At 38.3% G+C, this 14,233-nt stretch overlaps 1 protein-coding gene across 2 annotated transcripts in view; it reads left to right on the top strand.

Moving 5' to 3' along the window:
* Window positions 1–9,942, top strand: part of YES1 (YES proto-oncogene 1, Src family tyrosine kinase) — a 63,574-nt gene extending 53,632 nt beyond the window's left edge. The window contains exons 9-12 of one of the 2 annotated variants that reach the window (XM_068993847.1): window positions 2,922–2,998; window positions 4,480–4,633; window positions 5,868–5,999; window positions 6,802–9,942. In XM_068993847.1, coding sequence (XP_068849948.1) covers window positions 2,922–2,998; window positions 4,480–4,633; window positions 5,868–5,999; window positions 6,802–7,010 — 572 coding nt within the window. In that variant the 3' untranslated portion in view covers window positions 7,011–9,942. The remainder of the gene's footprint in view (window positions 1–2,921; window positions 2,999–4,479; window positions 4,634–5,867; window positions 6,000–6,801) is intronic. The other variant, XM_068993848.1, reaches the window with a different exon arrangement.
* Window positions 9,943–14,233: the final 4,291 nt, after the last annotated feature.

The following is a 14,233-nucleotide window of genomic DNA, read 5'->3' as shown; positions in this document are numbered from 1 at the left end:
AATAGGGAAAGGAGTACGTCAAGGTTGTATATTGTCACCCTGCTTATTTAACTTATATGCAGAGTACATCATGTGAAATGCCAGGTTGGATGAAGTACAAGCTGGAATCAAGATTGCTGGAAGAAATATCAATAACCTCAGATATGCAGATGAAATCACCCTATGGCAGAAAGTGAAGAACTAAAGAGCCTCTTGATGAAAGTGAAAGAGGAGAATGAAAAAGTTGGCTTAAAGCTCAGCATTCAGAAAACTAAGATCATGGCATCCAGTCCCATCACTTCATGGCAAATAGATGGGGAAACAATGGAAACAGTGAGAAGACTTTATTTTCTTGGGCTCCAAAATCACTGCAGATGGTGACTGAAGCCATGAAATTAAAAGATGCTTGCTCCTTGGAAAAAAAATTATGACCAACCTAGATAGCATATTAAAAAGCAGAGACATTACTTTGCCAACAAAGGTCCATCTAGTCAAAGCTTTGGTTTTTCCAGTAGTCATGTACAGATGTGAGAGTTGGACTATAAAGAAAGCTGAACGCTGAAGAACTGATGCTTTTGAACTGTGGTATTGGAGAAGACTATTGAGAGTCCCTTGGACAGCAAGGAGATCCAATCAGTCCATCCTAAAGGAAATCAGTCCTGAATATTCATTGGAATGACTGATGCTGAAGCTGAAACTCCAATACTTTGGCCCCCTGATGTGAAGAACTGGCTCATTTCAAAAGACCCTGATGCTGGGAAAGATTGAAAAGGCAAAAGGAGAAGGGGGCGACAGAGAATGAGATGGTTGGAAGGCATCACCGACTCGATGGACATAAGTTTGAATAAACGCTGGGGGTTGGTGATGGACAGGGAAGCCTGGCATGCTGCAGTCCATGGGGTTGCAAAGAGTCAGACATGACTGAGCAACAGAACTAATTGGTGGCCAAAACATTACCTAAAGCTCCCAAAGCACATGACTTTTTTTTTTTTTTTTTTTGCATTTTTAAGTGTTTTGTTTATTTTTTAATTGAAGGATAATTGCTTTACAGAATTTTGTTTTTTCTGTTAAACCTCAACATGAATCAGAGCACATGGCATTTTTAACAAGGAATCTCTGCCCAGAAAAACTGCCAGGTATCCTACATCAGAGTATATTAGGGTGAACTAAAAGTGAGGAAAGGGACCAGGAGGAAGTTTAAATCAGGATATCGAGAGTATGAGAGTGTTGTGGAGATAAAGCTTGTGTATTGATTTCAAGAAGTATTCAGTTGGGGAATGTGGTAGAGGTCTGTGTTGTCAGATTGCCAGATTAGGATTATGTCTAGATAGGATATTTAGAATGCAGGATCACAAATGCCCCCTCCATTTTTAAACTTGGTGGTTCCCCATTTTGTCCTTCACGCACTTAGAATTGGGCCCTCTGTAACCCAACTGAACTCATTACTTCTTGTGTTCTCTTGATCATCAGGATACTCGGAAACTGGAACTGAAGTCGCTCAGTCGTATCTGACTCTTTGCGACCCCATGGACTGTAGCCTACCAGGCTCCTCCAACCATGGGATTTCCCAGACAAGAGTACTGGAGTGGGTTGCCATTTCCTTCCCCAGGGGATCTTCCGAATCCAGGGATTGAACCCGGGTCTCCTGCATTGCAGGCAGATGCTTTACCATCTGAGCCACCAGGGAAGCAGGATACTCTAGAAATTATTAATAACTGAAATGTATTGAATGCTTCTAGTATGTAGACAGCCTGCTGGTATTATAAGGCATCAAAGAAATAAAGCCATCTGATTAACTTACATTGAATTTGGAAAGAAGACCTAACCTAATGAGTTAATTTTCATTATAAAACTAAATAACAGCTTGCTATGAACAAATAAGTTCAAGTGAAAGCATAATGAATTTCTAGGTGTTTGACACATTCATAGAAATTAAGGAAGAGATTACCTAGGTTGGAATAAAAATGAGAAAAATCAGTAGAAAAGACAAGTCTTGTACCATCCTTTAAGATGATGAGGGATGTGGATGGGTAACAGAAGGGTTACTTGTATTTCTGCAGAGCTATAAAGAAATGGGGAGTGAAATCATGGTTAGTGGAAAGTGCAGAAGGTAGCTGGTTGGAAATAAGGCTAGAGACGTGTATGGGGCAGACTGAAGGACTGCTCTGAATTGGTCTTACAGTTAACTTATCAAGTACCTGCTCTCTGCCATGAATGAGCTTCAGAGGGTCCAGAAAACTTCTCTGAAATTTTCCATCAGTTTTTTCATACTCAAGTGTATTTTTCTAGACAAAGAGTCAGTAGTTTTCATCAGATTCTCAAAATAACACATGACCAAAAAAAAGTTAAAGGCCCACTGGTACATCTAGAATGCTCCAATGAATGGATATAAGGAACACTTAAGGGAGGGAGGATTTGTTGTAATTGGTTAAAGAGCAAAGAAAAACAGTTGTCTAAATGACACATCCCAATCCCCGATTCTTGCTGTTTCTGGGCTCTGCTTTCTGGGCAGCTTTTGTACTGTTTTAGCAATTATCATTACACCGAATGATGTTCTGCTTAGTGGATTGATTGTGGCACTTTATCTAGATTCTGAGCCCAGAAACAAAGAACTGTAGCTTTTGCTTCTTTCTGTATTTCCACATTGTCGTGCAGAGTATTTATGTAACATCAGTCTGTCCTGCAGGCTAAAAAAAAGTGTCACTTCCTCTATTTAAGGACAGTTCTTAAACTATGTTCTTCATCCTTTCATTTAAACAGAAAACCCTCCTGTGGTCCCAGCATCCACTTTTCGCCAACTTCTTTCTGGCTCTTGCTTTCCTTCACAGTCAAGATTTTTTTTTTTTAAGAACAGACAGTATTACATCTTTAAATCCTAATTAGTTCATTTTACTCTTGTTAAATGTGTTTATTGTTCATGAATGTCCTGCTGTCTGTTACAGGGAGCTTATTAGATTTCCTGAAGGAGGGAGATGGAAAATATCTGAAGCTCCCACAGCTGGTTGACATGGCTGCTCAGGTACTTGTGTGTTCATCTGTGTGTCCATTTGAACTGCGAGTGCACATTAAAAATGTAAACTAATCTTTGTGTGTGTGTGTGCGCGCATGTGCTAAGTCTCTTCAGTCTTATCCAACTCTTTGTGACCCTATGGACCACAGCCCATCAGGCTCCTCAGAATACTATTGTTTATATGGTGAAATCATGGAGTTTTAGAGCTGGGAGGAACATTACGGATAATCCAGTCTAATCTCTGTATATTACAGATAATATAGTATCTGAGGAGCCAGGTGTCTTAAGATTTGTACAACTTATAAGTATTAGAGTCAGTGATCCCAGTACTATGCTGCCCTGTATCATGTGGCCTTTCAGAAACATATGCATCCACAAATACAAAATCTGTATGTATTTATACTTCAGCAGATACATGTTAAGACAGTGAATGATTGCTGTTCCAAAGAAAATATTAGAAATCTGAAGTATATGCTGCAGAAGACCTGAACAAAGCTGGGAGTGGGGTGTGGTAGATCAGCAGATACTAAGCAACACAGAGTCACACTGATCCTACCAGGATAGAAGGTGGAAAGGTAATATACCTGAGTGAAAGGGTTAGTCTCTCAGTCATGTCCAGCTCTTTGGGACCCCATGGAATGTAGCCCTCCAGGCTCCTCTGTCTGTGGAATTTTCCAGGCAAGACACTAGAGTGGGTAGCCATTCCCTTCTCCAAGGGATCTTTCCAACCCAGGGATCAAACTCAGGTCTTCTACATTGCAGGCAGATTCATTACCTTCTGAGCCACCAGGGAAGGCCCAGTATACCTTAAGTAATTAATCATATTGGTCTTTAAATAAAGAAAAATAAAGTATATGCTGAATTTCTTTTTTAATATAGCCCCAAACAAGAATTTAGATGGCGGGTGTACAGTTTAAGATGCGGTAGTTTTACTCTTCTGAGTTTTTGTTTTTAAATATAATTGAGAACTATTAAGAGTATTATTCAGGTGTGTGGTAGGTATTCAAGGGGCCTATTATTGCTTTGGTTGACACACTGAATCTAAGGCTCCTCTCACAATGAGTGTCCAGATGTCCACAGCATCTGGCAATTCAGAGAAACTTTACACCAAGAAAACCGTGCCTGTGCGACCTTAGCATATGTCAAGCCTCGTCCATACGCCTGAGCTCCAGGCTCTGAGCCCCTTTATGGGCAGACTGTTCATCTGTGAAGGGCCAGCTGAATGCTTCAGGCTTTGTGGGCCACATGCCATCTCTTTTCTCCCCTTCCCCCACTTCTCCCCTCTCCTTCTCTCAACCCCTCACTTCCTCCTTATCCTTCTCTCCCTGCTCTGTTAAAAGGTTTTCTGTTTTTCCTATCATCTACTAGACTGCCGCATTACCATCATCTCTTTTCCAGAGGCGTGTCTTCAGTGATCTGGTTTAACATTAACCAGAATTGCCCTCTCCATCCTTTCCTTCATACCATATATGTTTGTTTTTCTTCCCAAGATTGCTGATGGTATGGCCTATATTGAAAGAATGAACTATATTCATCGAGATCTTCGGGCTGCTAATATTCTTGTAGGAGAAAACCTTGTGTGCAAAATAGCAGATTTTGGCTTAGCAAGGTTAATTGAAGACAATGAATATACGGCAAGACAAGGTAAAATGACTGTTTAATAAATGCTGGTAACCTCATTTTCAATGAATGGGTTTTCTTACCGTTCTTTTGAACACACAGGGTTGTATAGAATTAAGCAAACAGCTCTAGGCCTGCTCAAAAGAGTCATAGAAACATTGATTTTTGATCATAAAATTATACATAGTGCATAATACTATGGCTTTCTGATGGCTCTTTCCCCCCGAGAAGAACCTGACTGTGGGTGGTGTTTGCATTATGAATATTCTCCTCTTCACACTTCCCTTGCCATGCCAACAAATAAGAAACATTTTAAAATAACGTTTCTAACAAACCTCAGAACCATCCAGGTTTTACTACATTAAGCACTAGCAGCTCAGTGCTTTCTTTTCCATCTCCATACCTGTGTGCTGTCCCCTCCAGCTAGAATATCTTCCTGTTCTTCAGTCTTCACTTATGAAAATCCTAACCACTCTTTAAGGCTAAACTTCGCTACCACTGTTTAAATGAAACCTTTTATGATTATGCTAATGAAAATTGATCTTCTGTTTGTCAGAACATCTAAAGAACTATATTTTACAACATTATATATCTACATAAGTAACTTTAAGTATTTAAGACACCTATAATCTTGTTTTCACTATAAGTATATAAACATCACAAAGGCTGTGTTTTTGTGTCTCTGCTAACAATTAGCATAATATGCATAAAAAGTGCTAAGACAGGCTTTTCAAAATGATAGTATAGTAAAATTTTCTAGAGAGAGATCATAATATAGAAAGGAGATTATGGTCGAAAACCAGTAGACATTAGAACCAACAGAATATGCTCTTGGCAGCCAGCAGTTGTAACTACTAGGAGCTCAGTTCAGTTCAGTTGCTCAGTCGTGTCTGACTCTTTGCGACCCCATGGACTGCAGCACGCAGGCAGCTGGACTGACTTAAAAAGTTATAGATCCTGTAATCCATGTTTTTGGTTGCTTCTTACTAGCGTTTTTACCTCTGTTCCTTCTTGAATGGTTGGTTGTCTGTCCCCACCAGCCATGCTCTTTCTTATGTCATTGAATATCTTATCGGGAAGAAATGTGTTTTCTACTAATGGGAATTTTAAATAGTATTAAAGAAGATCTTGTACTTTTGAAGAATTTGACACTGATGACAGGTGCAGTAGGGATACTGACAAAAAAAGAGCCCTGCTTTTGCCATATGTGCACAGAAAGAAACCAGTTACTGAAGCAAGCTTGTCAATACTGTTTTAGGTGCAAAATTTCCAATCAAGTGGACAGCTCCTGAGGCTGCATTGTATGGTCGATTTACAATCAAGTCTGATGTGTGGTCATTTGGAATTCTACAGACAGAATTGGTAACAAAGGGCAGAGTGCCATATCCAGGTGAGCTTGCATTTCATGTAACTGGAGTTTATGGGGGAGAGGCCTTTTTTTCCTCTTTGTTTATCTGTCTGTCTTGTTTCTTCCCTCCCTCCCTCCCTCTCTCTTTTTGGCATTTGGTGAGTAGTCTGTGAGAGCCGCAGTCCTTGAGATGGGGCTCTGTGTGCATAGCTTTCTCCCTTTTCTAAAAGGGTCTTTTTGCTCTACTGTTTTCTCAGATGATGAGCATAAATATATCTCAGTCATCTTCTTCCCTTCCTTCCACAAGTAACTGAGGGTATGCTTAGCCTGTGATAACACAGGGTGAGCTGCTGATGAAATAGTTGGGGATTACGTAGGAATACAAGAAAGGACCTGTGTAATAAATTTGAGCAAAGTCAAACAGGTGACATTAGATAAGGAAATTGTTTCAAGGAAGTGACTTGATATAAAGTAACATAATCCGTATATTTGGCAAAACCAGAACTAGAACTCATTCTTCTGAACTCCTTTCAGACACTGTCTTGCCTCTGTTCCTCATTAGCCCAAGTTTGGGGTTGGCTTTGAAAAGCATGAGTACTAAAAACCAGATTTTTGGTGGAATGAAGAAAGTTAGATATGTTGAAACAGATTAGCATTTTTCTAAGCTTTTGTTGATGTCCTTTGACATTTAACATTTATTTTTCTGTCAGAAAGGATCGTTTCAGTAATGAAACTCACTTGAATATATCTCGAATTAGTGGTTGGGGGGTTGGTTCTGTTTGGCTCGTCGTGTGTAGGGGCACCATTTCTCACTGTTTCTCGCTGTTTGACGCTCATGTGTCAGGTATGGTGAACCGAGAGGTGCTGGAGCAGGTGGAGCGAGGGTACAGGATGCCATGCCCGCAGGGCTGTCCAGAGTCCCTCCATGAATTGATGAATCTGTGTTGGAAGAAGGACCCTGATGAGAGACCAACATTTGAGTATATCCAGTCCTTCCTGGAAGACTATTTCACTGCTACAGAGCCACAGTACCAGCCAGGAGAAAATTTATAATCCAAGAAGCCTATTTTATACGCACCGATCTGCCAAAATTGTAAAGAACTTGTGTAGACTTCCTCACTTACGTACAGGAATCAAAAGAAGAAAATCTTCTTCACCCTGCATGTTTTTGATGGTAAACTGGAATTCCAGACATGGTTGCACAAAACCACTTTTTTTTTTTTGCAAGTGTTAAACTCTAAAGTACCAATGATGAATTTTTCCAGCTGATTTCAGGGTCCAAAGAAAGTATAGTTAAGATTTGGATGACCATGTGAATGATGGCATGACAATGAAGAGCAGCAAGGCTACTGCTTATGAATCACTCCATTTTATTCCCCAAACTCACAATTAAGAGAAATTTATCAATCAGTATAGGCAAAACTTGGGAGATTAAAATCAGTTATACCATAATAAAATCTAGAATTATGGAATTTTCACGGGACCAAACAATTCCATTCCAGTTTTTAAAAATATCTTGCATTTATTCTTAGAAGTTTTTTCTAAGTTGAACAGTTAATATGCAACCTTTATATATGCCTCTGTTTGTATGGAAGTGGGCCAGGTTTTTAGAAGCAGAAAGGAAATGGCATCTAAAACTTGATTAACTGTTAGATGACAGCAGTGGAATTTGAAAGTATAATGCACTGTGTTAATTCTCAATATACTCATGAAACTGGAAAGTAGAAGACATTTTTCATTTTAATCATTTCTTAATAGCTCAGTTTAAAATAATGAAGGTAATTAGAAAGTGAGCTAATCTTTTGTAAAGTTGCATTGATTTTTTTTTAAAGGCAATATATAATTGAAATCGTACAATCCAAGGGGAAATCTTTTAATCTTTAGATAGCATGAAAAAAATAAACTCAGCGTTTTTTAACAGTCATTTTTGAAAAGTAGACTGGTACTGTGAGATTGCTAATATGTACTTAACGGTGGGTGCCACAAATGGAAAATATCACTAGATCAGGGACTTGAATGCACTTTTGCTCATACTGACTATAGACTAACAGAGAGGAAAATGTATTTAAAAGAAATATGAGAAAAGAAAATGTGAAAGTTTTACAGATAGAGAGATGGGATGTTGTGTTTAACGTTGATGTTATGGAGTGACAAAATGGCTTTGCTGGCACTCAAAGCTCCTCACTTAATCTATTTTCTGAGATTTTAAGAGTTATAGGTAGGACTATAAAACTAATCTTTCTTAACACAAACACTAAATGAGTGCTGTAGCCTCAAATAGCTAAGTTAAGGCTTCCCACTAATTCCAGTGATACAGCGTCTATGCAGAATGTTTTTAGAACTCCAGTTTTCAAGTCCGTGTTGAAATCTGCATTCCCTTTTTAAGTATACTTAATGATGATCATTTTTCCCCTTTTAGAATTTAGTTGATTTGAGGAGAACGTACTCAGTATAATTGGTGAAAAGAGGGGGACAGTTGTTGCATATTTAAAGTACGCCAGTGAAACATACAGAATAATACTGATTTTGATGACTAACTCAAAAAGAAAATTTAAATCCCAAAATATGAATTTGAATGGCAGCGTCACGGGTGTAAGTGTCTAGCAAAGGAACTGAGTCTGACAAAAGTCTGGTAGTTAGGTTTTAAAACACTCTCTTTTGTAGTTATATTTTAAATATAGCAACACATCCGGTCCCAGCATTTTAGGAATAGCATTACTGACTATCATCACTTACCTGATTTGGTCATTAAATAAACAGTTCTGTGCTGTGGTTTCTTGTGTTGAGATTCAAATCATTTTAAAATGTGACAGATGAACTTCATGCAGGTTGGCAGTAGTTCTGGTACTAAAACTTGCAGTGGTTTCTTATGTTTACGTAACTTGCATAGTATTGAATCCTTCCATGAGTATTTTCCCAAGAAGACTGCTGTCATCATTTACCTTTTACATCTTCAACCTGTGACTTCAGATTTTTAAAGGGCTTTGTGTGAACTATGATATTTCAATTTTTCTAAGCATTTTAAAAAGGATAAAATTATGTTTATGTACTAATAATTCCCTTCTGAAAAATAAGCCAGAAAAAGTTGATGGCATTCATTAGGTTTTAATTGAATGGAGCAGTTCCTTATAATATCAATTGTATAGTTAGGAAATAAAACACTAACTTAACGTGTATTCAGTTTAAATGGTTTATGTATTTTTAAATTGCTGAGAAAAATAAATAAGTTTGTACATTTGAAGATTTTTTCCAACAGCTTTTCTTCAGCCTCTTAATTTGTTTTCCTTACCAAAAAAGGAAGTTGGTAAAAACAGCCTTCTAGCACAAACACTTTTTTTAATGAATAATGGTGGCCTAAAACTTAATATTTTTATAAAGTATTATTATATTGTTTTGTGGATAATTGAAATAAAAATTCTCATTGAATGTACCCATCTATCTTTTTAGCCACTATTCATATGTTTTATCAGTTTTTTAAGAAATGGCATTTAAAGCAAAGTATATTCTGAGTTTCTTCTTCCATTGGAGCGGGGGGAAAGGTATTGAGTTATGACTCTTGAGCAGAGTTAAATCAATTCTTTTTAAATTCAGAACATTATTAAACTTATTCTGTGATTAATTTTCCATGTCAGGTGAGTGACATTGTTTCTACAAGGTTTTTGGTTGTATTTTTTTTTTTTTTAGTATCAGCAAGTACAGTTTTAATGTACTGACAAACCTAAGAGATTTAAGTGAAGTTATTCATAGAAGAAGATTCTATGTGAAGGATATAAAATAGAATAACCACTTTTGATCATAAGAGATTTAATTTCCTAAAAATGAGAAATATGCAAGCCTTATTTCTATGTGTGTTTTACACTTCTATTATAGGTATAATGAAAATAAGATGCTAAATTATGAATGGGCAATCAAAATCATTTATTTCCAATAAGGTAATAGTATGAATTGCTTTCTACTGTTATTTTATCTAAAATTACTAGCTTTGTTTTTCCCTAATGACTCCAGAAAAGTAACATTTAATGAACAAACACATCATTTAATAAACATTTATTAAATATTTTTATACAATAGAGAAATAAGTTCTCAACTTAAGAATGTTTTCCTAGTTTGCTGTTTGCCTTTTAATTTTACATGTATTTTTTTTGACATTTAAGTTGTACATTTGTATGTTGTCAAATCTTTTTTATTCCTAAAACGTCTTTTGCATCCCAAGATTAAATATTCATCTCATCTGTTCTATTTGATGCTTTTTGTGTTTTACATCACTCTTTAATTCACCTGGAAGTTTTGAGGGTGTAAAATGTGACTTAAGAGTCTAGCTTGATTTTTTTTTCCCCCCATATCATTAATTTTCCCAGCAGCAATTACTGGTTAATGCATCTCCCACCCCATTGGTTTTGTCCAATCCACTTGACATTCTGACATGAGTATAATACTTTCAATGACTAATCACTTGATAATACAGTTTAATAATTAAGCAAGTAGCCTTTTTTTTTCCCCAATGTTGATGTTCTGGCAAATTCTTGATAAACTTTTTAGACTTTATTTTTTATACTCCAGAAAAATTCAGGGGAGATTTTGGTTAGGATTATATTATGTTTATATAAATTAGTTTGGTAAGAAATCATATCTTACCATCTTTTCTAGTCAGTCTTCTGATCCCATTTATGCAAAATCTTGATTTACATCTTTTAGTAAAGTCTCTAAGACTTTTCTCCATGGAACTGGAAGATGAGTCTCATCTCTGGTCTGATTATACTGTTCTAAAGATGCTACCCGGATGCTGCTGGAGTCCAGGTCCCCACTTAGATCCCAAACAAACCGCCATGCAGAGGGGAGGGAGAGAGCATGGGCCCCAGCAGCATTTATTTCTGTAAAATCAGATCCTCCTCTGCCTTCCATTTCCTTCCTTCCTTCCTTTTCATTTTTTGACATCAAGTTGAGTTTCCTTCACACCAATCAGAGTCCTGATTAATTCACATACAAGCTGTTGAGACACAGAAAGGAATAGTTCTGAGTAAAACAAGCCGTGTGTGCCCGGTATCATCCATTTGTCCTTTCACAGCCACACTCCGCCGGAAGGCTCGCCTGTCCTCATCAGTGGGTTCCCTCTCTCTGGATTCCTCTTGAGCTAAGCCAGCGAGGAGCTCAGGCAGAAGACCGGAGGAAACCTGAGAGGTCAAGGTATTTATTCCCCTGCTTCCCTCCTTGGGAGTTGGGCTGGCTGTGTCCTCTGCACTTGCAGGTTCCTTTCAGTGTGACCTCTCTCTTTTGGGGGACTGTTAGCACCTGCTGTCCCCTGTCTTTTCTGCCTTAGGGCTGCTTCTACTGACTGGTTGCTGTGTTGATTCTTGTGGTCCCCTTTTCCTGCCCCCCCTCTTTGTAAATATCCTAGAATTATCTGGAGTATGACATCTATTCCCATTTGGGACCCTGACTGATACTCAGCATTCTACCACTAGCTGTATCTTACTTTATTACATCAAAGTGAGAGTTCATACAAAAGTAACATTTTTGGTACAGTAGCAATATATGTCATTCTGTTAAATGTAACCGTGAAAGTGAAAAAGTATAAAAGTGAAAGTGCTAGTTGCTTAGTTGTGTCTGACTCTGTGACCCCATGGACTGTAGACTGCCAGGCTCCTCTGTCCGTGGAATTCTTCAGGCAGGAATACTGGAGTGGGTTGCCTTTCCCTTCTCCAGGAGATCTTCTGACCCAGGGGTCAAACCCAGATCTCCTGCATTGCAGGCAGATTCTTTACCATCTGAGCCACTAGGGAAGCCCTAGTTACCATAAATGGAGAGAACATACGAAATGTTGAGCATATTCAGAACTCTGATTTCTAAACTGAACCTTAAGGACTTTTCAATTAACTATTTTTCAAAAAATTGGCAAACTAAACATGGTAAAACGCCACTGAACCAACCAGTTAGGTATAACACTCCAAGGAGTGTTTGTCATTTATTCATGAGTAGAATGAATGATGAATAGGAATGAGGGAGTAGGAGGGCTGAACTAAGAAAAAGAGGAAATGGAAGAAAGAGGAAGCACCCAGAAAATTAGTGAAACAATGAAACCCAAGTTAAATAGTGTGAGAACCCCAGGAAAGGCCCGCAGACCTTAAAGAAACAAGATGTCTAAGATGCTTGATAAGTTCTCCTGTTACCAGACTCCAACTCTGCTTTACGACCTGGGTGGGTGGCATTGAGAGTAGTAAAGGGATTAGGAGAATGTCCAAAAAGGTTGACAACAGAGGGGAGGGGTGGGTTTCACACAAAGGAGTTTAGATGTAGTGAGGAAAAAGTCCCCGAAGTGCTTCAGAGACTGGGAGGCACAGACACTAGGTTTCCCACATACACAGGGAAGCAGTTCAGTCCAGCTGCACTCACATCTTAAGGTCAAATTAGCATGAGTAAGCTGGAAGACTCAGAGTCTGAAGTAAAAAACTGCCTGCAGTCTAAGTGGTAATAGAGATGAGAGAAATAAAAACTTTTAACAATTGGCCGAAAGGAGTGACAGTGATCCTAACAGAAAAACTGAATTATGTAAAGTGGTGTGTTCCTTAAAGGCTGTATCAGAGTCCTTTTACTCACTTACATAATTGCTATTTTCTGGGAATGCCTTGGTCTCCTAAAACACAGAGAATATACCATGGAATTAGCAAACTCTGCCTGGTTTACATCTCCTGATCCCAAACCCTCCGAAAGGATCAGAGATCTGGCTTTCTAGCTTGTGTTTCTGTAATCCATATCACTCCTAGAAAATTAGAAAGATGATATTAATACAGAAAAGTGTTCATTTATGGATGTGCTGGGTCTTCACTGCTGCCTGAGGGCTCTCTCTAGTACAGGTGAGGGGCTTCCTCTTCGCTGCAGCCCTTGGGCTTCTCCTTGTGGTGGCTGCTCTTGTTGCAGAGCTCAGGCTCCAGAGCTCAGGTGTGGTAGTTGTGGTGCCAGGTTTAGTTGCTCCTCGATCTGTGGGGTCTTCCTGGACCGGGCATCGAGCCCATGTCCCCTGCATTGACAGACAGACTCTCAACTACTTGGCCACCAGGGAAGTCCATAAAAGTATTTTTAAACATTCTGAAAAGAAGTCTTTTATACCTGGTTTTCAGCAATTTATTTATGATGTGCCTTCTTCACATGACTTTCTTAAAGATTATTCTGTTGAGAGTTTGAGAGGCTTGATTCAGTGGAGTATGTGAAGTGAAGTCGCTCAGTCGTGTCCGACTCTTTGCGACCCTATAGACTGGGGCCTACCAGGCTCCTCTATCCATGGGATTTTCTAGGCAATAGTACTGGAGTGGATTGCCATTTCCTTCTCCAAGGGATCTTCCCAACCCAGGGCTCGAACCCAGGTCTCCCGCATTGTAGACAGACGCTTTACTGTCTGAGCCACCTAGTTCTCATCAAAGTTGGAAAATCTGGGAGATTATTTTTCAGTTTTTCCCTGTTCACTCTGGGACTCTTAACTATATATATATTTTGGGGCATTTAATATTGCCTCACAGGTCAGTAATGTTCTGTTCTTTTTTCTGTTTAATCCTTTTTGCTTCATTTTGGATACTTTTACTCTGTCTTCATATTCACTAATTTCTTACTTTGCAGTGTGTTTTCTGCTTTTCATCCCACACAGTATGTATATAATTTTATTTCTTTATGGCTGTGCTGGGTCTTCATTGCTGCGATAAGAATATAAATCCTGTCCATTTTACTTTATTTTTCCTAAAATATAATGGGACTGTTAGTTACAGGGGTGTGGGGAGGGGGGTGTCAGCATTTGCAATAGCTGTCTAGGCAGAACTGAACCTGTATAATAATCTGACCCAGTCAGTGAGCTGGAATAGTTAATCAAAGGATATGCCCAGAACTCAATCAAAAAGGAATTTTTTTTTTAATTAAAGCATGGGTGATAGATTCAGAGTAAGTTTAATATCAAACCAACATAAATTCCAGATGAAAAAATAATGATTAAGAGGAAGAACCAAGTAGAGAAAATTTCCAGAGCAGTATGCTGCTTCTGGTTTGAAAGAGTCCATGAACTATGGAGTAAAATTAGTATCTAATTGAATCTTAAATATATGTTAGTAATTATTTTAAAACCATAAAGAGAAAATCCAAACATTTTCCAGAGGATGGGGAAGAAAAAATTCTTAAAGAATGAGATTTAACATTACTTTAAAAAGTGTTAATTTGAACTAATAATTCTATACAGTAAAATCCTTCAAATCTTGAAAGAAAAAGACATGTTCAGAACACAAAGTACTCAGATTATA

Source organism: Capricornis sumatraensis, chromosome 21, assembly GCF_032405125.1.
Source record: "Capricornis sumatraensis isolate serow.1 chromosome 21, serow.2, whole genome shotgun sequence".
Lineage (NCBI taxonomy): Eukaryota > Metazoa > Chordata > Mammalia > Artiodactyla > Bovidae > Capricornis > Capricornis sumatraensis.
Note: the sequence above shows the minus strand (reverse complement) of the source record. Positions and strands in the feature narration are given on the sequence as shown.